The sequence below is a fragment of the Heterodontus francisci genome, chromosome 23 (assembly GCF_036365525.1).
Source record: "Heterodontus francisci isolate sHetFra1 chromosome 23, sHetFra1.hap1, whole genome shotgun sequence".
Taxonomy (NCBI): domain Eukaryota; kingdom Metazoa; phylum Chordata; class Chondrichthyes; order Heterodontiformes; family Heterodontidae; genus Heterodontus; species Heterodontus francisci.
This window is the reverse complement of record NC_090393.1, coordinates 64,479,232-64,504,626: the sequence shown is the minus strand read 5'-3', so window position 1 is coordinate 64,504,626 and position 25,395 is coordinate 64,479,232. Positions and strand designations below refer to the sequence as shown.

Genomic DNA, 25,395 nt, shown 5'->3' with positions numbered 1-25,395 from the left:
TTCTGCCTCTCCATGTCTGCCTTCCTTAAGGTTCCTCCACACCCTCCCTCATCTCAATCAATATGCTGCCTCTTGGGGTTACCTGCAGACATGAGGTTAGCTTCCACATGTACATTGCCCTCATCGCACCTCTCTTGACAACCCCACTGCTTGTCTGTTGTCAGACTGCTTGTCTGCTATCCAGTCTAGGATGACCTGCAATTTCTTCCAGTTAAATATTGTGAAGATTGAAGTCAATATCTTTGGTTCCCACCACAAACTCTGCTCCATAGCCAGTCTTCCTTAAAACCCATCACTTTGACAAGGCTTTTACTTCCCTCTCCTAATACCGCCCTCTTTGGGTGGGATTTTACCAACCCTTTGGACATGGGCTGTGAGGTGGAAGGGCTGGTAAAGTGGCATAGGGAGGGGAGCCCGACGTCTTCCCGCAACCACAGCATTTTACCAATGGCAGGAACCTCAGCGGCACAGCCACGATGGACTGCTGCTGCATGGGGAGACCGCCAAGTAAACCCTGGCAGCCTCCCAGCATGTTCTGGGGGCGGGGCGGGGCAGGAGGGTCCTCCTTTCGGATTGCTCCATGGTCCACAGAGAGGCCCCCCGATGGCAATGCCCACCCCTGTGGCTATGATACTGTCTCTTGAAGGTGATTCTCCCACCACCTCCAATCACCAGGTCTGCCTGCCTGGCCTCGGCTTGCTGAAAAAAACTTGCCTTGTCATCGGTCTCCTTCATCTTGCAGCCGCAGCAGTGGCCACCTCTAACAGTGACGTAGCCAAACTGCCAGCCCTCTGATTGAGCCAGAAGCTCTGAGAGGCAGGCCACAATCCTCAGTTGGACAGTGGCCTCTTAATTGGCTGCCGCTGGTAAAATGCCATCCCTGAGTCCTGGCGCCAGCCACTGTGGGGTCAGCTCCTACTTTCGGTCCTGGAGGTGGGACTTCTTCCTGGCTCAAAAAAATAATCAGCCCTTTATCTCCGTGTCTGAGGTTGTCTGGGACATTTCCCACATTGCACTCAACAAACTTCCTTTGACAGCACCTTCCACCTCAAAGAACAAGCTCAGCAGGCGCATGGGAACACCACCAAGTTCCCTTTCAACTCACACACCATCCTGACTTCGAACTATATCACCATTTCTTCACTGTTGCTCGGTCAAAATCCTGTAACCTCCTTCCAACAACACTGTGGGTGTGCCCACACCACATGGACTGCAGCTATTCAAGAAGGTGGCTCACCATCACCTTCTCAAGAACAGTTAAGAATAGGTCATAAATGCAGGCCTTGCCAGCGATACCTGCATTCTATGACAAATTTTTAAAAGTGCTTATATAATTGGTTGTTGTGTCATCAACCAGCAAGTTTTCCAATTCCATTTGCTGGTCTTTGTCAAGTTCTCTAATATCAGCGAGGATAGTAGTGACATTCAGGAGTTGGCAACGTAGGCAGTAACCTAGGGGTTAAAAAGAGTGAGGAAATTAAGGAAATTGATATCAGTCGAGAAAAAAGTATTGGAGAAACTTGAGGGACTAAAATCTGACAAATCCCCAGGACCAGATGGCCTACATCCTAGGGTTCTTCAGATTAGATTAGAGATACAGCACTGAAAAAGGCCCTTCGGCCCACCGAGTCCGTGCCGAACATCAACCACCCATTTATACTAATCCTACACTAATCCCATATTCCTACCAAACATCCCCACCTGTCCCTATATTTCCCTACCACCTACCTATACTAGTGACAATTTATAATGCCAATTTACCTATCAACCTGCAAGTCTTTTGGCTTGTGGGAGGAAACCGGAGCACCCGGAGAAAACCCACGCAGACACAGGGAGAACTTGCAAACTCCACACAGGCAGTACCCGGAATCGAACCCGGGTCCCTGGAGCTAAAAGGGATAGCTGTAGAAATAGTGAATGTGCTGGCTATAATTTTCCAGAATTCCTTAGATTCAAGAATGGTCCCATCAGATTGGAAATTGGCAAATTTTAGGCCACTTTTCAAGAAAGCAGATGGAGAGAAAACAGGGAACTACAGGCCAGTTAGCTTAACATCAGTCATTGGGAAGATGCTGGAAACTATTATTAAGGAAATCTTAACATTGCACTTGGAAAAGCATAGCATGATTAGAACAAGTCAGCATGGTTTTACTAAAGGGAGATCCTGTTTGACAAATTTATTAGAGGTTTTTGAGGATGCAACTAGTGGGGTAGAGAAAGGGGAACCAGTAGATATAGCCTACCTGAATTTTCAAAAGGCATTCGATAAGGTGCCACATAAAAGATTAATAGGCAAGATGGGGGCTCATGGTGCTGGGGGTAATATATTAGCATCGATAGAGGATTGGTTAACAGACAGGAAGCAAAGAGTTGGCATAAATGGGGAATTTTCAAATTGACAGGCAGTAAATAGAGGGGTGCCGTAAGGATCAGTGCTGGGGCCTCAGCTATTTACAATCTATTTTAATGACTTAGGTGAAGAGACAGAGAGTAATGTATCTAAGTTTGCTGATGATACAAAGCTCGGTGGAAAGTTAAGCTGCGGGGAGGACGTAGAGAGGCTGCGGAGATATAGACAGGTTAAGTGAGTGGACGACAAGATGGAAAATGAAGTATAATGTAGGAAAGTGTGAAATTGTTCACTTTGGTTATAAAAATAGAAAAGCAGAATATTTTTTAAAAGGTGTGAAACTGGTAAGTGTTGATGTTCAGAGAGACTTGGGGGTACTCGGACAAGGAACACACAAAGTTAACCTGCAGGTGCAGCAGGCTATTAGGAAGGTAAATGGCATGTTTGCCTTTATTGCAAGGTGATTAGAGTACAGGAATAAAGAAGTCTTACTAAAATTGTACAGGGTTTTGGTAAGACCGCACCTGGAATACTGTGTGCAGTTTTTGTCTCCACATATAAGAACGGATATACTTGCACTGGAGGCAGTGAAGATTTACTAAATTGGTCCCTGAGATGAGGGGGTTGCCCTATGAAGAGAGTTTGAGTAAATTAGGCCTCTATTCTCTGGAGTTTAGAAGAATGAGAGGCGATTGAATTGAGACATACAAGATTCTAAAGGAGCTTGATAGGGTAGAAACCACAGAAACGTGGTTGAGGGATGGGCAGGACTGGCAGCTCAATGTTCCGGGGTACCTAACCTTCTGGCATGACAGTGGTGGAGGCAAGAGAGAAGGGGGAGTTGCACTATTGATTAGGGAGGACATCACGGCAGGACTGAGAGAGGATATCCCGGGGGGAATGTCCAGCGAGGCCATATGGGTAGAACTTAGAAATAAGAAAAGGGTGATCACTTTGATGGGATTATACTATAGGCCCCCCAATAGTCAGAGGGAAGTGGAGGAGCATATATGTAAGATAATCACAGATAGGTGTAGGAATTATAGGGTTGTAATAGTAGGTGATTTTAACTTCCCTAATATTGACTGGGACTGCCTTAGTGCTAAGGGATCAGATGGGGAAGAATTTGTTAAGTGTGTCCATGATAGTTTTCTGAAGCAGTATGTGGATGGCCCTACTAGAGAAGGGGCTAGACTCGACCTCCTCTGAGGAAATGAGGATGGGCAGGTGGTTAATGTGTCAGTGGGGGAGCACTTTGGGAACAGTGACCATAACTCTATTAGCTTCAAGATAGTTATGGAAAAGAATAGGACTGGTCCTCAGGTTGAAGTCCTAAATTGGGGGAAGGCTAATTTCGATAGCATCAGACAGGAGCTCTCAAAAGTTGAATGGGAGAGGCTGTTTACAGGTAAAGGGACGTCTGGCAAGTGGGAGGCTTTGAAAAGTGAGATAGGAAGAGTTCAGGGCCAGCATGTTCCTGTTAGATTGAAGGGCAAGGCTGGCAAGTTTAGGGAACCTTGGTTGACGAGGGATATTGAGGGTCTGGTCAGGACAAGGAAGGAGGCATATGTCAGGTGTAGGCAGCTGGGATCAAGCGAGTCCCTCGAGGAGTATAGGGGATGTAGGACTACACTTAAGAAGGAAATTAGTACGGCAAAAACGGGCCATGAGATTTCCCTGGCAGATAAGATAAAGGAGAATCCTAAAAGATTCGATAAGTATATTAAGAGTAAAAGGGTAGGTGGGAGAGAGTAGGTCCCCTTAAGGATCAGTGTGGAAATCTGTGTGTGGAGCCACGGGAAATGGGCGAGGTCTTAAATGAATATTTCACGTCCGTATTTACCGTGGAGAAGGTCATGGAAGCTAGTGAGTTCAAGGGAGGGAACAGCGATATCCTTGAGCATATCAACATTACAAAGGAGGAGGTGTTGAAGGTTTTGAAGGGCATTAAGGTGGATAAACCCCCAGGGCCTGACCAGGTGTATCCTAGGATGCTATGGGAAGCAAGGGAGGAGATTGTTGGGGCCCTGGCAGAGATTTTTATATCATTGTTAGCCACGCATGAGGTACCGGATGACTGGGGGATAGCAAATGTTGTGCCTTTATTTAAGAAGGACCGCAGGGATAAGCCAGGGAACTACAGGCCGGTGAGCCTTACATCAGTGGTGGAAAAGTTCTTGGAAGGGATTCTGGGAGACAGGATTTATAGGCATCTGGAAAAGCATGGTCTGATTAGGGATAGTCAGCATGGCTTTGTGCGTGGGAAATCATATCTCACGAATTTGATTGAGTTTTTCGAGGAGGTGACCAGGAGGATTGACGAGGGCAGGGTGATGGACATTGTCTACGTGGACTTTAGCAAGGCCTTTGATAAGGTTCCGCATGGTAGGCTGGTCCAGAAGGTTCAAACATATGGGATCCAGAGTGAGCTAGCAAATTGGATGCAAAATTGGCTTGGTGATAGGAGGCAGAGGGTGGTAGTGGAGGGTTGTTTTTCAGATTGGAGGCCGGTGACCAGTGGTGTCCCGCAGGGATCGGTGCTGGGCCCTCTGTTGTTTGTCATATATATTAATGACTTGGATGTGAATGAAGGGGGCATGATTAGTAAGTTTGCAGATGACACCAAAATTGGGGTATGGTGGACAGTGAAGAAGGTTGTCTAAGGTTACAACAAGATATAGATCAACTGGGAAAGTGGGCAAGGGATTGACAAATGGAATTTAACGCAGACAAGTGTGAAGTGATGCATCTTGGGAAGTTAAACCAGGGCAGGACATATACAGTGAATGGCAGGGCCCTGGGGAGTGTTGTTGAGCAGAGACCTTGGGGTGCAAGTACATAGTTCCCTGAAAGTGGCAACACAGGTAGACAGGGTGGTGAAGAAGGCGTATGGCATGCTTGCCTTCGTCGGCCGAGGCATTGAGTACAAGAGTTGGGACGTCATGTTACAGTTGTACATAATGTTGGTTAGGCCGCATTTGGAGTACTGTGTGCAGTTCTGGTCGCCGCACTACAGGGAAGATGTGATTAAGCTAGAGAGTGTGCAGAAAAGATTCACAAGGATGTTGCCTGGTTTGGAGGGCTTGAGTTATAAAGAGAGATTGGATAGGCTGGGTCTGTTTTCCCTGGAAGGAGGCTGAGAGGGGACATGATAGAGGTATTTAAAATTCTGAGAGGCATAGATAGGGTAGATAGCCAGAGTCTGTTTCCCATGGTAGGGGTGACTAAAACTAGAAGGCATAGATTTAAGGTGAGAGGAAGGAGGTTTAAAGGGGATCAAAGGGGTAAATTTTTCACACAAAGAATAGTGGGTATCTGGAATGAGCTGCCTGAGGAGGTGGTGGAGGCAGGAACAGTAGTGACATGTAAGAGGCATCTGGACAGGTACTTGAATGAGCAAGGCATAGAGGGATATGGAATTAATGCAGGCAGGTGGGATTAGCATAGATAGGCATTATGGTCGGCATGGATGCGGTGGGCCGAAGGGCCTGTTTCTATGCTGTACGACTCTATTACTCTAGAACCCCATGGGTTCTGTTTGCTTTTGTCCTATCGACTAACAGTTGTAAATGCAAACTCCAACATGTTTCATACTAGACTGGGGGCTTTGAGCTGATTAAAGAACTTGGTTGCTTTATTCAGCACTCTGTCCCCTATTCTAATACACAACATAACGGAATGTATATTTTAACCAAAACTGTTAACATGTCAACTAAATTATGTTTTACTCAGTCAGGCTTTGTTTGGGGGTTGTACATGCATTGTTTATTAAAAATTAAATCAAGTATTTTATTTCCTAGTCTTTTTAATAGAAATAAGTGATAAAGCATTGGGAGTTTGTATATCATATCTATGTTTGAAAATAATGTTGAATTCTCTGAAGGTTTTTCCTTGATGAAACAGATTTTGCAATAATAAATCTACAACACTTATGTCAATATCATTTCAGGTAATTGCATATTGACTTACTGTTTGATAATGGGCAGTCTTTATGAGTTATGATTGACTTATTTTGGTGGGGAAAAGAAGTAATTTGTTTCAGAATAGATAGAAATAAGTTCGTGATTTGCAAACATTCAGCAGTATTGAAAGAGACAGGAGTGCTGACAGAAGGTAGAACAAGAAACAGGAATTAAACCATGAAGACTACAGTAGCAATTTCCTGTTGAGTTATGATAAAATTCAATTGCACAGAGACTGTCTGGAAGTGATGAGTTCTTGCATTTCTCTCGTGATTTAATAATTCATGTAGATGTATTGTTTAGTCTATTGATTCTAAGTGCTGATCAGCTGAAAGAACTGCTAAAACTCGCTGTCACAATTAGTGAAGGCACGTGGAAGGATCTCTCAAGTATAACATCGAAAAATAAATATCAACATTTACATTTTGCAGTGATATTTCCTGATATTCCATATTCCAACAGCTGTAATCAAAGGGAAGAAATTTACATTGCTCCATCAACAGATTTTAAAGGAAATATTAATGCTGGGTAAATAAATAGAATGGTTGTACTTACCTCTAAACTAATTGGATTGAGTTGCAATCATTTCTCGAGTTTTATCTACACCTTTATTACCCTTAGTCTCCATTTCTCAGCATGCATATTGCTAGACTTTCTAGCTGCACCTTTCACAAATTACAACTCAACCAAAATGCCAGAATCTATTTCCTCATCTGCAACAAGGCTCACATTCTTGTCCTTGCTGTTTTACTAGCCCTGAACCCAGACAACTTGATCATATAGCCTTGTCCTACCCTATTTCCAATGATCTCCTCCAGCTATTTTCTTTATAGGGAGAAATGTATATTAAATCAGACTGTGTGTTGATGGTGTTAGGTTGGCTATATGCTTTATATACAGACTAATTGCCCCATGTCCATGGCTGAGTCAATAATTTTGTCAAATGTCTGCAGTGCAACATGTTGGTGCTTATCCCTGGTGAAATTATAACTGAACAAATTCTCTTCTGACCCAACATTCATTCTCTCCGGTGTCCTGTCCAATATTTATCCATCAACCAACATCACTGAAATAGATCATTTGGTCATTATCTCGTTGTTATTTATGGGCCTTGTATGCAAATTGGTTGCAGTATTTCTTGCATTACAACAGTGACTGCACTACAAAATGTTCTTCATTGGCTGCAAAAGACTTTGGCATGTCCTGAGGTTGTGAAAGGTGCTAATACAGGCAAATTTTTCTTTCATTTTGTACGTGAGCTTTATTGCCCCATAGAACAAGTTTGATCAAATATTTTATCTGCAAATGTGCAAACCTAATTCAGCACTAAACACTCTCCAAATTCCATTGCCCAGTTTAGACGCACTCTGCTCCCAATAACTGACCACTAGAACAGTGTGAGAAGCCCAGAGTGACAATTCAACTTTATCTTGTTGCAAGTTTACCCAAGTTGGAAAGTGCCAATCTCTACTCAATAACTTGTTATAATGGCACAGCCAAAAGCTATGGGTTAAAAGCTGCATTCCTGCTCGACCAGTGTGCTCCACATCTAATCGATTGGTCCATTACTTCTGGCTTCTAAACCAGAGAGTCATCACTGCTTTATGTTTCAGGTCAGCTCATCACTCGAATCTGCTTGGTATTTGGACAGAAAGGGTCAAATAAAATACCATATACAAATAAACACTTTAGAGTTTGAAAAAGAAATTGAGAACAAAATATTGGAGCTGGTAATTATCTGATTTGTGTTTTTATGCAGCTCTATTGTATTACAAATGTGGGGCTTAGAGACAGAACTACAACGGATTTTTATCCATCAAGTGTTAAACTGTATTTTTTGAGTTGAAGTCTGCTCATGATGGCTGTTTCTGACATTCTCTTGGAGATCACACCCAGACCTGAAGCTCCCCTCTTCTTTCCTTTTAGAAAAATGAATAATGGAAAAAAAGGACTCATTGCTTTTGTAACTGTGATACTGGTGGCCCTCATCCTCTTCTTCAGCCTGTATTTTGGCCTGAAGTCCAGGAACAATGTGTCATCTTATTCCTTCAAGAGAGCTGCTGTTGCTGCAGATGCAGGGAGATGTTCAGAGATTGGCAGGTGAGTCTCTCTTCGAGGGCCTTGGCTCACAATGTCTGTCGCAGGAATAAATCAAAACTTTTACAGAGAATTATACACAGAAACTGTCTGTTCAGCCCAACCAGTCTGTGATGTTTATCCTCCACATGACCTGTATTCCTAATCCCATGTTTCCACTTGGTCCCTTTGCTGCTTTTCTTCAGTCAGCTATCTAACCTATTCTTAAAGTTGACATGTTCTATACTTTAGTTACTAACTCTGATAATCCATTCCACAACTTCACAACCCGCTGTGTCTAAAGGTTTCTCCTGCTCTCTGTCTTAAATCAGTTCTGATGAAAGGTCACTGACCTGAAAAGTTAACTCTGCTTCTCTCTCCACAGATGCTGCCAGACCTGCTGAGTATTTCCAGCACTTTCTGTTTTTATTTCAGATTTTCAACATCTGCAGTATTTTGCTTTTATTATTATGTTATAAATCTCTCACTGCTTTCATTGCAGGGATATGCTGCTGCAGAATGCCTCGGCTGTAGATGCTGCCATTGCCAGTTTGCTCTGTGTTGGGCTCATGAATGCACACAGCATGGGGATTGGGGGAGGCTTCTTTATGACCATTTACAATGCACAAACAGGTAGGTGCCTTGTTGCTCTGTCTGTATCTTCACCTTCATTCAACCACCTTTTCCATGAGTGCCTGTTAATTTGAGACACTTCATGCAGCCCACAGGAACAATCTGCTGCAGGTTGTTAATCTGAGCTGCTCTGTGCAGCTGCTAATAGTCAGTGATATTGTGCTGTATTTTCCTCTGAGCAGGAAATCCCTCCGCAGCAGCTAGTGAAATTAACTCTCGCTCCTCCCCATGCTCTAACCAGTAGTGATATTACAGTTTGTCTCAGTTTAATGTACTAAAACCACAAACGCATTGGGTGGAATTTTCAAAACTTAGTCCCTGCCAAAATGGCGGGATCATTAAAAAGGTCAGGAACCTGTTGGAATCTGCAGCAGGCTTTGCTGTGACTCTTTAACTGAGCCATGGCATTAGCATTCCGCTTCCAGGTTCTCCGACCAATCAGAGAGGGTGCGTAGGATCTGTCAAAGGAAGGATTTCTAATTGAAGGGAGCAGGGCATGGGTTACAACGGCTCACCTGCGCTTGGGTTTTTGGGTCTGTACAACCATAGGGGTGGAAAGGAGACCTGGGAAGACTCCCCCACCCCCGGGTCACCCACTCTTACCTGGAGGTCCAACTAGAGGAGCTGAGGGGCTGCAGGGAGGTGAGCTCGCCCAAGGACAAGAGGAAGGGGACAGTCTCTCCAACCCAGCAGGCCTGTGTGCAAGTGATCGAGGAAGTCAGCAGCAGAAGTGCTGTCCCACCAACCTGGAGATAGTGCACCAAGTGGATCCAGGATGTCAAGAGGGTGGGAAAGGTAAGGAGCAGTACACTTTCATCCCCACACCCTGACTTTCCCAACATTCTTCTGCACAGCACTCAGAATAACACACATCCTCACATCCCCACATCCTCATCTGAACAGCCAACACTCACACTCACCCTCATCCTATTGCCCTCTTGCACCCATGCCTCACAGTCACCCTCCACCAATGTTGTCTTTCCCTCCTCTCCACACAAGCCATTACTAACACTCATAACTCTGCTCTCTCTCCTTGGAGAACAGAGCACACAACCTCGGGGAGATGGTGGGGAGGGGGGCAGCACTGGGAGGGGGAGGGCGGCACTGTAGCTGGAGTGAATGGGACGATGGCCCTCCAGTGACAGGCACTTTGATCATCGCTGACAATACGTGTCCATCTGGCCCACTGGGTAGGAGATCTTGTACCAGGCTGTAGATATCAGCAACGACCTGCCGTGAAACTTTGAGCCTCCTCAGGCACTGGTGCTCACACATGTTGAGAGAGTTGATGCTCTACCTGTGTTGTGGGTCTTATCTGCTTCGAGCTGGGTCTCTGTGTCCATTCCCACTGCTCTGTGGAGCGGCATGTGGTTGAGAAGGCAGCTGGTGCTGCTGCTGGTGTTGCTCCTCTTGGTGCTGCTGCTGCTGCTGGTGTTGCTCCTCCTGGTGCTGGTGCTGTTGGTGTTGCTGCTCCTCTTGTTTTTCATCAGAGGTGCAAGATGGAACTGTAGAAGCTGCTCCGATGCCATGCTGAAGGCTGACAGCAGGGAAGTGCAGCTGAAAGTGAGTGAAGTGCTACACAGGTGAAAGGTCTTCCAGGAAGTTGTCAATCACCTGTCAAGCACTGAAAAAGCTCTCTGATAAGGCCTCTCACCTGGCCATGGCCTCAGCTCTTCAGTGAAACTGATCAAAGGCTTCCCAGTCTGTCAGTTTCACTGACAGTTTCACTGCCAAAGGATGTTGTAGGGTACAGAGGGACATAGATAGGCTGCAGAGCTGGGCTGAGAGATGGCAATTGGAGTTTAATGTGGAAAAGTGTGAGGTGATTCACTTTGGAAGGAGTAACAGGAATGCAGAGTACTGGGCTAATGGGAAGATTCTTGGTAGTGTAGATGAACAGAGAGATCTTGGTGTCCAGGTGCATAAATCCCTGAAGGTTGCTACCCAGGTTAATAGGGCTGTTAAGAAGGCATATGGTGTGTTAGCTTTTATTAGTAGGGGGATCGAGTTTAGGAGCCACGAGGTCATGCTGCAGCTGTACAAAACTCTGGTGAGACCGCACCTGGAGTATTGCGTGCAGTTCTGGTCACCGCATTATAGGAAGGATGTGGAAGCTATGGAAAGGGTGCAGAGGAGATTTACTAGGATGTTGCCTGGTATGGAGAGAAGGTCTTACGAGGAAAGGCTGAGGGACTTGAGGTTGTTTTCGTTGGAGAGAAGGAGGAGGAGAGGTGACTTAATAGAGACATATAAGATAATCAGAGGGTTGGATAGGGTGGATAGTGAGAGTCTTTTTCCTCGGATGGTGATGGCAAACACGAGGGGACATAGCTTTAAGTTGAGGGGTTATAGATATAGGACAGATGTCAGAGGTAGTTTCTTTACTCAGAGAGTAGTAGGGGCGTGGAACGCCCTGCCTGCAACAGTAGTAGACTCGCCAACTTTAAGGGCATTTAAGTGGTCATTGGATAGACATATGGATGAAAATGGAATAGTGTAGGTCAGATGGTTTCACAGGTCGGCGCAACATCGAGGGCCGAAGGGCCTGTACTGCGCTGTAATGTTCTAATTCTAATTCACCTCAGTGACCCTAATCAGTTGCTGACAGCTCGGGAAATAGGTCTGCTGGCTGTTAAATCCAGAATCCTTGATTAAGACAGAACTTAAGAACCTGTTAGCATGTTTAAATGCCTTACCTGCCAGCTGCTTGGAGATTCCCAGCCCTCCTTCAAACCTGTTAGGGTGAAACCCAGAACGTGGCGATATGGTGTCAGGATCCCAACCCGATGTCATTTTAGGGGATTTAACTCCCCACGCACATGCAAATTTACCTCCCCAGAACCACAGAATTGTTACAGCGCAGAAGAAGGTCATTAGTTGTACCGGCTTTCCTAATGAGCATTTCATCTAATGCCACTGCCCCACCTTCTCCCCATAACCCTGCACATTCTTCCATTTCAATATAACTGTCTAGTTCCCTTTTGAATGCCCCAGTTGAACCAGGTCCACCACACTCCCATTCCAGACCTTAATCACTCACTGCGTGAAAAGGTTTTTCCTCATTATCACTTTTGCTTCTTTTACCAACTACTTTAAGTCTGTGCCCTCTCATTCTCGATCCTTTCATTAGTGGGAAAAGTTTCTCCCTATCTAGTCTGTCCAGACCTGTTATGATTTTGAATACCTCTATCAAATCTCCTTTCAGCGCTCTCTTCTCCAAGGAAAACAATCCCAACTTCTCCAATCTATCTTCATAACTGAAGTTCCTCATCCCTGGAATCATTATCGTGAATCTTTTCTGCACTATCTCTAACACCTTCACATCCTTCCTAAAGTGCCCAGAATTGGACACAATACTCCAGCTGAGGCCAAACTAGTGTCTTATACAAGTTCAACATAAGCTCCTTACTGTTGTACTCTATGCCCCTATTAATAAAGCCCAGGATACTGTATGCTTTATTAACCACTCTCTTAACCTGTCCTGCCACCTCCAATGACTTATGCACATATACACACAGGTCGCTCTGCTCCTGCACCCCCTTTAGAATTGTATCTTTTATTCTAAATTGTCTGTCCACGTTCTTCCTACCAAAATGAATCACTTCACATTTCTCTGCATTGAACTTCATCTGCCACCTGTCTGCCCGTTCCACCAACTTGTCTATGACCTTTTAACGTTCTACACTATCCTCCTCACAGTTCACAATGCTTCCAAGTTTTATGTCATCCGCAAACTTTGAAATTGTGCCCTGTACACCAAGGTCTTGGTCATTAACATATATCAGGAAAAGCAAGGGTCCCAACACTGACCCTGGGGAACTCCACTGCAAACCTTCCTGCAGCCCGAAAAACATCCATTAACCACTACTCTCTGTTTCCTGTCACTGAGCCAATTCCGTATCCAAGTTGCTACCATCCCATTCATTCCATGAGCTATAACTCTTCTCACAAGTCTGTTGTCTGGCACTGTATCAAACGCCTTTTGAAAATCCATGTACACCTCATCAACTGCGTTGCCCTCATCAACCCTTTCTGTTACCTCCTCAAAAAATTCCAGCAAAACGTCATGCCTGTAAAAATTTCACCTAATGAATCTGGATAGCACCGTCCTTGTTCACCTCATTCATTTGGTGATTTTATTTTCACTAACTCCTGACACTGATTGAAAGTCTTCACTGTGCATGCACAAAGACAATGGTGACATCACCAAAATGAGGCTCACATGGCCAAGCCATCTCAAGCGCCACTGACTCAGTCGTGTGTATAAGCTGGGGGTGTTGGCCGCCTCGAGAACTTCTGTGTTGGAGATGCGGTCCTGCCACCTGATGCCAAGGATTCTCCGGAGGCAGCGAAGATGGAATGAATTGAGACGTCGCTCTTGGCTGACATACGTTGTCCAGGCCTCGCTGCCATAGAGCAAGGTACTGAGGACACAGGCTTGATACACTCGGACTTTTGTGTTCCGTGTCAGTGCGCCATTTTCCCACACTCTCTTGGCCAGTCTGGACACAGCAGTAGAAGCCTTTCCCATGCGCTTGTTGATTTCTGCATCTAGAGACAGGTTACTGGTGATAGTTGAGCCTAGGTAGGTGAACTCTTGAACCACTTCCAGAGCGTGGTCGCCAATATTGATGGATGGGGCATTTCTGATGTCCTGTCCCATGATGTTCGTTTTCTTGAGGCTGATGTTTGGGCCAAATTCATTGCAGGCAGCCGCAAACCTGTCGGTGAGACTCTGCAGGCACTCTTCAGTGTGAGATGTTAAAGCGGCATCGTCAGCAAAGAGGAGTTCCCTGATGAGGAATTTCCGTACTTTGGACTCCGCTCTTAGACGGGCAAGGTTGAACAACCTGCCCCCTGATCTTGTGTGGAGGAAAATTCCTTCTTCAGAGGACTTGAACGCATGTGAAAGCAGCAGGGAGAAGAAAATCCCAAAAAGTGTGGGTGCGAGAACACAGCCCTGTTTCACGCCACTCAGGATAGGAAAGGGGTCTGATGAGGAGCCACCATGTTGAATTGTGCCTTTCATATTGTCATGGAATGAGGTGATGATACTTAGTAGTTTTGGTGGACATCCAATCTTTTCCAGTAGTCTGAAGAGACCACGTCTGCTGACGAGGTCATAGGCTTTGGTGAGATCAATGAAAGCAATGTAGAGGGGCATCTGTTGTTCACGGCATTTCTCCTGTATCTGACGAAGGGAGAACAGCATGTCAACGGTCGATCTCTCTGCACGAAAGCCACACTGTGCCTCAGGGTAGACACGCTCGGCCAGCTTCTGGAGCCTGTTTAGAGCGACTCGAGCAAAGACTTTCCCACTATGCTGAGCAGGGAGATTCCACGGTTGTTGTTGCAGTCACCGCGGTCACCTTTGTTTTTATAGAGGGTGATGATATTGGCATCGCGCATGTCCTGAGGTACTGCTCCCTCGTCCCAGCACAGGCAAAGCAGTTCATGTAGTGCTGAGAGTATAGCAGGCTTGGCACTCTTGATTATTTCAGGGGTAATGCTGTCCTTCCCAGGGGCTTTTCCGCTGGCCAGAGAACATAACTGCCTCTAAAGTGGTGAAGTGCCAGCAATTGCAATGTGCTTAGAAAGAAAGAAAGATATGCAGTTATATAGCACCTAATATGACCTCAGGACATCCCAAAGTACCTCACAGTTAACAAAATACATTCAGTGTAGTCATTGTTGTAATGTAGGAAATGCAGTAGCCAATTTCTGCACAGCCAGCTCCCACATAGAGCAATGAGACAATGAGCAGAGAATCTGTTTTAGAGATATTGAAGATGGATATTTACCAGGACACGAGGGAGAACCTACCCTGCTCCTTGAATAGTACAACAGGATCTTTTACATCGACCTGAGAGGGCAGACAGGGCCTCATTTAATGTCTCATCCAAAAGACAACATTTCTGAGTGTGCAGCACTTCTTCAGTAATGCTGTAAAGTGACCGCCTAGATTTTGTGCTCAAGTCTCTGGAGTGGAATTTGAACACAAAACCTGATGACACAGAGGCAAGCATGCTCCCAACCAACCCAGGACTCAAGCTAATCAATGATTTTTGTTAAACAACAAGACAAATCCAACCCAGCCAATTACCACCCCATCAGTCCATTGTCAATCATCAGCAAAGTGATGGAAGGTGTCATCGACAGTGCTATCAAGCGACACTTACTCACCTGCTCAGCGATGCTCAGTTTGGGTTCCATCAGGGCCACTCTGCTCCTGACTTCATTATAGCCCTAGTCCAGACATGGACAAAAGAGCTGAACTGAAAAGGTGATGTGAGAGTGACTGCCCTTGACTCCAAAGCAGCATTTGACCATGTATGGCATCAAGGAGCCCTATACAAACTGGAGTCAATGGGAAAACTCCCCACTGGTTGGAGTTATATGTAGCACAAAGGAAGATGATTATGGTTGTTGAAGGTCAATCATCTCAGTCCCAGGATATCACTGCAGGTGTTCCTCAGAAAAATGACCTCGGCCCAACCATCTTCAGCTTCTTCACCAATGACCCTCCCTCCATCATAAGGTCAGAAGTGAGGATGTTCGCTGATGATTGCACAGTGTTCAGCGCCAATCGTGACTCCTCAGATACTGAAGCAGTCCGTGCCCATATGGAGCAAGACCTGGACAACATTCAGGCTTGGGCTGATAAGTGGCAAGTTACATTCATGCCACACAAGTGCCAGGCAATGACGATCTCCAACAAGAGAGATTCCAACCATCTCCCCTTGGCATTCAATGGCATTGCCATCACTGAATCCCCCACTTTCAACATCCTGGGGTTACCATTGACCAGAAACTGAAGCAGCCGTATAAGCACTGTGGCTACAAGAGCAGGTCAGAGGCTGGGAATTCTGCAGTGAGTAACCCACCTCCTGACTCTCCCCAAAGCCTGTCCACCATCTGTAATGCTCAAGTCAGGAGTGTGATGGAATACTCTCTGCTTGCCTGGATGGGTGCAGCTCCAACACTCTACAGAGATCCAGCATGCACTCACTGGGCCAAATGGCCTCCTTCGATACATAATGACTCCTCTATCCCTACCCTGCCATTGGGACAGGACATAACCAGCAACCTTGATGGAGGAGTCTGGGACATTGGGTGAAATGTGTAATTCTGTGAGTATGCCCAAGTCAGGCTGTTGCTTCGCTGATCTGTGGGACAGCTCTCCAATTTTGTTAGTAAGACCAGGTAAGAATAGTAGATTTCCTTCCCGAAAGGGGTTTTTATGACAATCTGTTTGTTTCATGATCACCATTACCGATACTAGCTTTTTTTTGTTTCCACTGTTGGTGCCACATCCTCCAGTGAAAAATGGGAACAATTGCAGGCATGGGCCATCTAGTAAACTGAGTGATCCAAATATTTAGTCACTTTCCTGCCACTCCTGCAGCCAGAATTGTTTTTAGAAAGGCTGCACTCTGATTTCCAAACACGCACTGCATGTTGCACACGTTTTACACACATTTGTGACAACGGATACATAAATAGAGATAGGTAATCGGTACTGGCCTTGCCAGCAATGCCTAAATCCCATGAACGGATATAAAAAGGAGTTGACCCATGATATTCCAGAGGATTCAGCTGTGCAGAGCACTGGTGGGTGCAATTCATAAAACACTGGTGCAAATCTGTGGAATTTACCATGTGTAATTTTGGGGGCATAGTTTACAGTGTTTCTGACCTCATAAGTGTTTTCATTAACCAGGCCTCTCTGAACATTATCAGGCCAGGCACTCAACATCATTAGAGTAAATTGCATGATGAAATTTTTTGTAGATTGTTGGTGCCTCCCTGTATCCCAGTCATAGCTACGGCAATATTTTATCCCTTGGGGAGCTCTGCACAAGTATATCAGTGTCAGTATGTCATTAAACCTCTTTAACAGTCCATTTGTCTGATGGTAGGATGTGCTTTTATGTGACACTGTTGCCATAATTGAGTGACTAACTGAGAATTAAAATTGGCTACAACAAAAACAAGAAATGCTGGATTCACTCAGCAGGTCTGGCAGCATCTGTGGAAAGAGAAGCAGAGTTAACGTTTCGGGTCAGTGACACTTCTTTGGAACTGCTGCCAGACCTGCTGAGTGAATCCAGCATTTCTTGTTTTTGTTTCAGATTTCCAGCATCCGCAGTATTTTGCTTTTAATTAAAATTGGCTACCTGATTGAACAAAATCTGTTCTAGGAACTCAATTTCAATGTTTTAATGTACTGTTGGTATGTACATGAAAAGGATAAAACTGCATTCCATGCCCATCCCTAACTGCCCTGAGTAGAGCTAGTGGTGATGGTGCTTCTAAAACAGCTTTAAGTGGAGCTTTCCTGGATCTTGACTCAATAATGAATTGTTAGCACAGATAGAAATAAATATGTATGACCTGATAGCCATTACAGAGACATGGTTGCAAAGTGACCAAGGTTGGGAAATGGATATTGAAGGGGATTCGACATTTCGAAAAGACAGGAAGCTAGGAAAAGGTGGTGGAGTAGCTTTGTTATTTAAGGATATCATTAGTACAGTAGCAAGAGATGACCTTAGCTCAGAAGAGCAAGATGTAGAATCAAATAAAAACAAATTGCTGGAAATACTCAGCAGGTCAGGCAGCATTTGTGGAGAGACAAGAATCAATTTGATTAGAGATAAGAAATAAGAAAGGTAAAAGACCACTTGTGGGAGTAGTTTATAGGCCCCCTAACAGTTGCTACACAAATGGATTGAGATTGCAGGACTCAGTGGTACAGAAGGATCTGGGTGTCCTGAAATAAATGGGGCATGTAAGAAAGGTACGGCAATAGTCATGGGTGACTTTAATCTACATGTAGATTCGGTGAATCAGATTGGCAAAGGTAGCCCGGACAATGGGTTCAGAGTGTGTTCAGGACAATTTCTTAGAGCAGTACATTCTAAAGCCAACTAGGGAGCAGGCTATTCTAGATCTGGTAATGTGCAATGAGACAGGGATTAATCAATAACCACATGGTAAAGGAGCCTCTAGGGGACAGCGATCATAACATAATCGAATTTCATGTTCAGTATGAAGGGGAGAAGTGTGGCCCTCAGACTCGTGTTTTAAACTTAAATAAAGGTAATTACAAGAGGTAATTAATACCTCTCAGCCAAGATTTATCCCAGTGACAAAGAAAGATTCTTTGAGAAGGATGCATCATCTGTGGCTAAATAAGGAAGTTAAGGATAGTATCAAATTCAAAGAAACACTGTACAAATCTGCAAAGATTAGTGGTAGGTCAGAAGATTGGATTTATTTTAAGAACCAGCAAAGAATGAGGAAAAAATAATTAAGGAGAAAGTAGAATGTGAGAGAAAACTAGCCAGTAATATAAAACAGGTAGTAAGAGTTTCTACAAGTATTTAAATAAGAAAAGAGTAACTAAAGCTAGTGTTGGTCCTCTAGAGAGAGAGAGTCTGGGGAAATGATAATGGAAAACAAGGAAATGGCAGAGGCATTGAACAGGTATTTGTGTCTGTTTTCACTGTAGAAGACTTAGAAAACCTCCCAAAGATGCTTAAGAATCAAGAAGTGAAAGGGAGGGAGGAACTTAAAACAATCACCATCACCAGGGAAAAGGTGCTGGGAAAACTATTAGACTTAAAAGCTGACAAGTGCCCAAACCAGACGGCCTGCATCCTAGGGTCTTAAAAGAAGTGGCTGCAGAGGTATAGAGAGGCTTGGTTATAATCTTCCAAAAGTCCTTAGATTCTGGAAGGTTCCCAGCAGATTGGAAACACTTTTATTCAAGAAAGGAGGGAGACAGAAAGCAGGAAACTATAGGCCAGTTAGCCTAACATCCGTCATCGGGAAATTCCTAGAATCCATTATGAAGCAGGTCATAGAGGATACTTGGAAAATCATAATGGGATCAGACAGGGTCAACATGGTTTTGTTAAAGGGAAATCATGTTTAACTAATTTATTAGAGTTCTGTGAGAAAGTAACAAGCAAGATGGATAAAGGAGAATTTGTGGATGTGGTGTACTTAGATTTCCAAAAGGCATTTGATAAGGTGTCATATCAAAGGTTACTACACAAGATAAGAGCACAAGGTGTAAGGGGTAACATATTAGAATGGATAAAGGACTGGTTTGCTGACAGGTTAGCCAACAGGAAGTAGAGAGTAGGGATAAATGGGTCTTTTCGGGATTGGCAAACTGTAACTAGTGGAGTGCCTCAGGGATCAGTGCTGGGGCCTCAACTATTTACAATTTATATCAATGACTTGGATGAAGGGACCAAATGTATGGTAGCTAAATTTGCTGATGACATCAAAATAGGAAGGAAAGTAAATTGTCGAAGGGAGGTGAAAAGTTTACAAAAGCATATAGATGGGTTGTGAGTGGGCAAAAATTCAGCAGATGGAGTATAACGTGAGAAAATGTGAACTTGTCCACTTTGGCAGGAAGAAGAGAAAAGCTGTAAACTATTTAAATGGAGAGAGATTGCAGAACTCTGGGGTACAGAGGGAGCTGGGTGTTCTGGTACATGAATCACAAAACGTTAGTATACAGGTAAAGTAAGTGATTAGGAAGGCAAATGGAATATTGGCATTTATTGCAAGGGGAATCAAGTATAAAAGTAGAGAAGTTTTACTTCAGCATGGATCTTGGTGAGACCACATCTGGAGTACTGTGTACAATTTTGGTCTCCTTATTTGAAAAAGGATATAATTGCATTACAAGCAGTTCAGAGGAGGTTCACTGAACTAATTCAAAGGATAAAGGACATATCTTGAAGAAAGGTTGAACAGGCTGGGCCTATACCCATTGGAGTTTAGAAGAATGAGAGGTGATCTTATTGAAACATATAAGATCTTGAGGGGACTTGATGGAGTAGATGTTTCCCCTTGTGGGGGAGACTAGAACTAGGGGACACAGTTTAAGAATAAGAGGTCTCTCTTTTAAGACGGTGATGAGAAGAATTTTCTTGTCCCAGAGGTTTGTTAGTCTGTGGAATTCTCTTCCCCAGAAAGCAGTGAAGGCTGGGTCATTGAATTTATTCAAGGCTGAGTTAGATAGATTTTTGATGGACAAGGGAGTCAAGGGTTATAGAGGAAAGTGGAGTTGAAACCACAACCAGATCAGCCACAATATTATTGAATGGCCGAACAGGCTCGAAGGACCGAATGGCCTACTCCTGTTCCTAAGTCCTATGTTCCTATGACGAAACAACAATATATTTCAAACTCAGAACAGAAAAGAAAGAAAGCGCTTGCATTTATATAGCACCAATCATGACCTCTGGATGTCTCAAAGTACTTTACACTGAATTACTTTTGAAGTGTATTCACTGTAAGGTAGGAAATATAGAAACCAATTTACACATAGCAAGGCCGCACAATCAGCAATGAGATAATAACCAGATAATTAGTTTTAATGGTTTGGCTGGGGGATAAAACCAGGATACCGGGAGGAACCCCCTGTTACTCCTTGAAATATTACCAGGGAATCTTTGACTTACACATGAGGGAGCAGGCAGGGGAGTTGTGGGCAGGGCGGGGGGAAGGAGTCTGGGGCAGGAGGCCTAACCTCTTCTTTATTGGGAAAGGAGGATTCCTGCTCTTCCTGGCCCAACAGAGGACAGTGATAAAACCTACCTGTTTGGTCCTATCCAACTTCCCAGTAAGTCCCGACTCTCTCTAGCCTGTTGGGAAAGACACAACAGCTTCTCTGCTTAGGCCTGAGCCCTTCGGAGAGCACTCTGCTTCGGAGAAGGTCCCTGTCAGTCTTGTCAACCAGATGCCTGCATAAAGAAAATCAAGGATGGTAATTTCATGTGGCTAGAGGCCAGGTAAGTAACCTTGGTGATTTTTGTCTGGTTTTTATTGGGCAGCTAGGATGAAAATCATGGTCAATATGTTTTCAGGTAGATTGAGAGATGAGACTATCTTGTCACGTTGCACTCTAACTCCTGTTGTGAATGCTTCATGCAGAATTGCTGTAATGTGATCCACACCGTTTGGAACAATGTTTTTTCTTATCTTTCAGGAAGAGTTGAAAGTATTGATGCCAGAGAATGGGCCCCTGGCAATGCATCAACAGATATGTTTGTCAATAAGACAGATGGGGTGTCTCGTAAAGGTAAGCACTAGGACTGCAGTCAGTGCATTCTTATTGACCCCTCCCTGCTCAGTGAACTTTGAGCTCAAAAGCACAAGGTTTCGGACTAAAATGCCACAGAATTCCAAATACTGACTGACTATAGACTGCTTTTGCCCTGTTTCCCTTTTCTCTTTAAAGCTTTGATTACTTCCTGCAGTTCAGTACCACAGGTGCCTTCTGATAGCTTGTCAAAGAGGGGTATTATTCATGTGTTAACCTCGACAACGCTTGTCAGCAGGCTATTTAACTATGAGGGTCAGCACAGTAATGATTGCTGGATAGAAATCAATAACGGGTACCTTGGATGTTTATCTTTTCCTAATCCAGAGTGCTGTGGCCAATTATAGGATCATTATTACTGTATTGGCTGAGATTGGCTAGCTCAGCGTGGACCATGGATCAAAGCTGAGAGTTTCTGCTTGATATGGCTCAACACACATTGGATAAACTTTCTGAGTCACTGTGGGAGCCTCCAGGTTTTTGAAGATAATTTTGTGGAGCCGTGGACTCTAGATACACTTTAGTGGGTGTTGATGGGTTTAGTGGGTTCTGGTATCAATGCTGTTTGCAGGTGGTGTGTGTTCAGTCACCAGTGTATTTGAGACTTTTCCCCTGGCCACTTCTTACTTCAGTTTAGGCCACAGTTTCATGTAGTCGAGTGCATTCAGTCACCAGATTCACTAAAGAAAAGAGTCAATGTGAGGTGGACGAACTGTCAGTGTCATGGCTGCATCTGATTTCTGTGCAGTGGCGATTTGAGTTCATGAAAGAACTCCCATTTATATGGTACCTTTTGCAATTTTCAGACATCCCAAACTGCTTTACAGCCAATGAAGTGCTTTTGAAGTATAGTTACTGTTGTAATATAGGAAATGCAACAGCTAGTTTGTGTTCAGCTCCCACAAACAGCAATGGGATAATTACCAGTTAATCTGTTTTTAGCTGTTGGTTAAATGATAAATATTGGCCAGGACACTCTGCAGAACTCCCCTGCTGAGAGGGAAGACTTGGTTTAACCTCTCATCTGAAAGGTGGCACCTCCAACAGTGCAGCACTCCCTCAGTACTGTAATGGAGTGTCAGCTTAGATCTTGTGCTCAAGGGTGGAATTATATGCTCTCCCCCATGGTGGGTTTGGAGGCAGGGACAGCATAACATTGGGTGGGATGGTGGCGAGGGGAGGGTTCCCACACCATCCAGTTTCCACCTAAATTAAGCCTGGAGTGGGAAGGCAAGTGAATGGTAATTAACCCCCAATTAAGGGCCTCTTCTTGTCACTGCTGCACACCACAGTCGCCAGTGGAGAAGCACGGGAGGAAAAACCATATGGGCTGCTTCTCGGCTCCGGGGCTGGGGGTGGGGGGACGGGAGGGGGGGGGCAACGGTTGGGGGTGGAGATGGATGGTCCCTTTGATTGACCTCTGCAAGGGTGAGACTTCTGGCAACAGGGTCCTAAATCCTATGGAAGACCAGCCGCTGTCCAGTTAAGTGCCGCTTTGGCACTTAAGTCAGCAGGCCTTCCGGAAAAAAGGCAACATGGGAATCTCGGCATTAGTTTCTCCTGACACTGAGACCCCCACTGCCACCATAAAATTCCCCCCCCCCCCTCCCCCAAGTCTCTCCAGTGGGACTTACCCCACAAACCTCTAACACTGAGGCGAGAGCGTTACCACTGAACCACAAGTGAGACCTAATTTATGGCAGGTCACAAAATCCCTCTTTCAAACCATTGCAAAATAAATATCATCTTGAAGATAATTGGTCATCCAGGCCACAGACTGTGCTGGAAGTGTTCACTTGAAAGCAGGTTTGCATTCTGCTCATCCATAAACCTGTTTACATATGTACATGTAACAACCAAGAGACATCCCTGAAGGTTCAGTTGCCTTTTCTTGAGTTACTGGATTAGTAATCCCCAGGTCTTGACAATGCTCAGGAAACATGACTTCAAATCCCACCTCTGCAGCAGGGGGGAATTTAAATTCAACAAATTAAATAAATCTGATGCCAGGGACAGGATTGAGAGAGATTGAAACTCCCAGTTCTTTTCCCTTTTCTGTCCATAATCAGTTGGGCCAATTTTACCAGGCCCCTGACAAGGGTCGTGTCGGGGGTCGGGGAGGCGGGGAAAATGCCTCCATCTATGGGCCCTGACGCCAGGAAGGCCCAGCCCCATATTGCCGGCGGCGGCGAGTCCCCATGTCAGACCCCCACCTCTCGGCGATGACAACATAATTAAAATATGTTCATGCATGTAAATTGAAGAATTAATATTTACCTCGTCATACCGGTCGTCCCGCTCCCATATTACGGTCAATGGCCGGCACTCCCGCACCATCCGATTCCCGACCGTTGAAGAATGCCAGAAGACTGGTGGGAAGGGGGGGAGCAGGTAAGTTTTCAGGACGGGTTGGGGGAGCAGGGTTAAATGATTCTGATTGGTCGAGGAAGTGATGGGAAGGGGTAAAGGTATAAGTTTCTGAACTTTGCGAGTGGTAAGGTCAAGTACTGAAGGGAAGTACTTTGTGGGGGGAGAGGGCAGGAATGACAGGAAAGGCTATTGGTGGGGTGGGAGAGGGGCTAGAAAGATTAGTTTTAATTTTTAAATTAACTGTCTCTTTAAAAATGTAACTTTTCATTTAGGGCTCCAAGCCCTTTAATAAATAGCGCCAGCGCCAGCGCCTGCACAGTGGCACCGGACACCGTTGCCAGGGATGGAGCACCCGCCCCCTCCACATCATCGGGTGGTGGGAGCAGGGGGCGCGCGGTCTGCCCCTGCCATTTAAGTGAGCCACCGCAATCAATATGGAGATTGGCGGCAAGCTATTAAAATGCAGCCCAGTGTGTTTTGACAAGGGAGATGTATGTTTCTTAACCCCTGAGTGTATGGCCAATTTGAATAACCAGCAGCACATTTTTCATGGGTTTAAATAAAGCGATTATTTTTATTCACATATCCGAAAGTCTAACGCTATGTCACTCACTCACCACACACACACGATAAATAAAGCCGTTAAAAAGGATAGCACCGTTTTACAAATTGCAAACAAAGGAATAGTTCATAAGTCAGGTGATTTGGCTCAGCTTGCGTTGTGGGCCTGGTTAAGGAGGTGTTTTCACTCCTGACGTGCAATTTGGTGGATTTAAAGTTGTTGCAGGATTCTCTCTAAGAGGTGGATCTTATAGCAGGTCATGAAGTTAGTTGATTATCGTCTCATTGCTAGGAGGTCGGTTTTCTGTACTGGTGGGCTTGAAAAGGAACAGGCTTGGAGACCTTAAGATGTTACAGTCTCCAGTTCTTTTAAGGCATGATGGTACTGCCTGGTCTGTGGTGGGGGTCTAGGTTGATTAGCCTCATCCTGTTTATTGTTCTAAGACATTCATTCTGAGGAGGGTTAAGACAATTACCATCTTTGTTTCAAGAGAAAACCATTTCAATTCAGGAATGTCTCCTGATGTTCATGTTGGGCGTTGATGACACCTCTTAGTCTGGAAGGTATTCTTCGGTCCTTTCAGGCAGTGAGACTGCTCTTGAATTCACAAGTGAAAGTCAGCTGACCTTCAGCAGCCATCTGTGCAGCCCATGTCCTCTTTTAATGTTTGTTGTGGTTCATTTGAACCAAAAGGAAAATTCAGTTCCAGAAGATGCAATGCTGAATATAGTCCACGTTTAAAGTTATAAATAGGACACGCCTTTACTGGGCATGATACTGGAATAACACTCTAGTCCCAGTAATGATGACCATGAAGCTACAAGATTGTCGTAAAAACCCATCTGGTTCATTAACGTCCCTTCAGAAAAGAAATCTGTCGTCCTTACCCAGTCTGGCCTGCATACACGCCAGAGCCACAGCAATGTGGTCGACTCTTAACTGCCCTCTGAAATGGCCTATCAAGCACTCAGTTGCCTTAAACCAGAGCGGAAAAGTCAAATAAGAATAAAACCAATGGACAACCTTGCAGTAACCTAGGCACCAGACACAAAAATGGCACATCCTGCTCGGTTGACACTGCAAAGTCCTCCTCAGTAACATCTGGGAACTTGTGCCAAAATTGGGACAGCAATCCCACAGACTAGTCAAGCAACAGCCTGGCATAGTCATAATCATGGAATTATACCTTACAGCCAATGTCCCAGATCCCTCCATCACCATGACCAGTCCCACCAGTGGTCCTAGAGATGGTGACACAGTGGTATTGTTACAAGGATTTTGTTGGTGTGCTTTATTCTGGGGGCAAATAGAG

At 44.8% G+C, this 25,395-nt stretch overlaps 1 protein-coding gene across 2 annotated transcripts in view; it reads left to right on the top strand.

Moving 5' to 3' along the window:
• The window catches only part of LOC137382880 (glutathione hydrolase 1 proenzyme-like), a 132,945-nt gene that overhangs the window by 43,847 nt on the left and 63,703 nt on the right, over nucleotides 1–25,395 (top strand). For both annotated transcript variants that reach the window (XM_068055432.1, XM_068055434.1), the window contains exons 2-4: nucleotides 8,239–8,412; nucleotides 8,891–9,021; nucleotides 21,038–21,130. In XM_068055432.1, coding sequence (XP_067911533.1) covers nucleotides 8,243–8,412; nucleotides 8,891–9,021; nucleotides 21,038–21,130 — 394 coding nt within the window. In that variant the 5' untranslated portion in view covers nucleotides 8,239–8,242. The remainder of the gene's footprint in view (nucleotides 1–8,238; nucleotides 8,413–8,890; nucleotides 9,022–21,037; nucleotides 21,131–25,395) is intronic.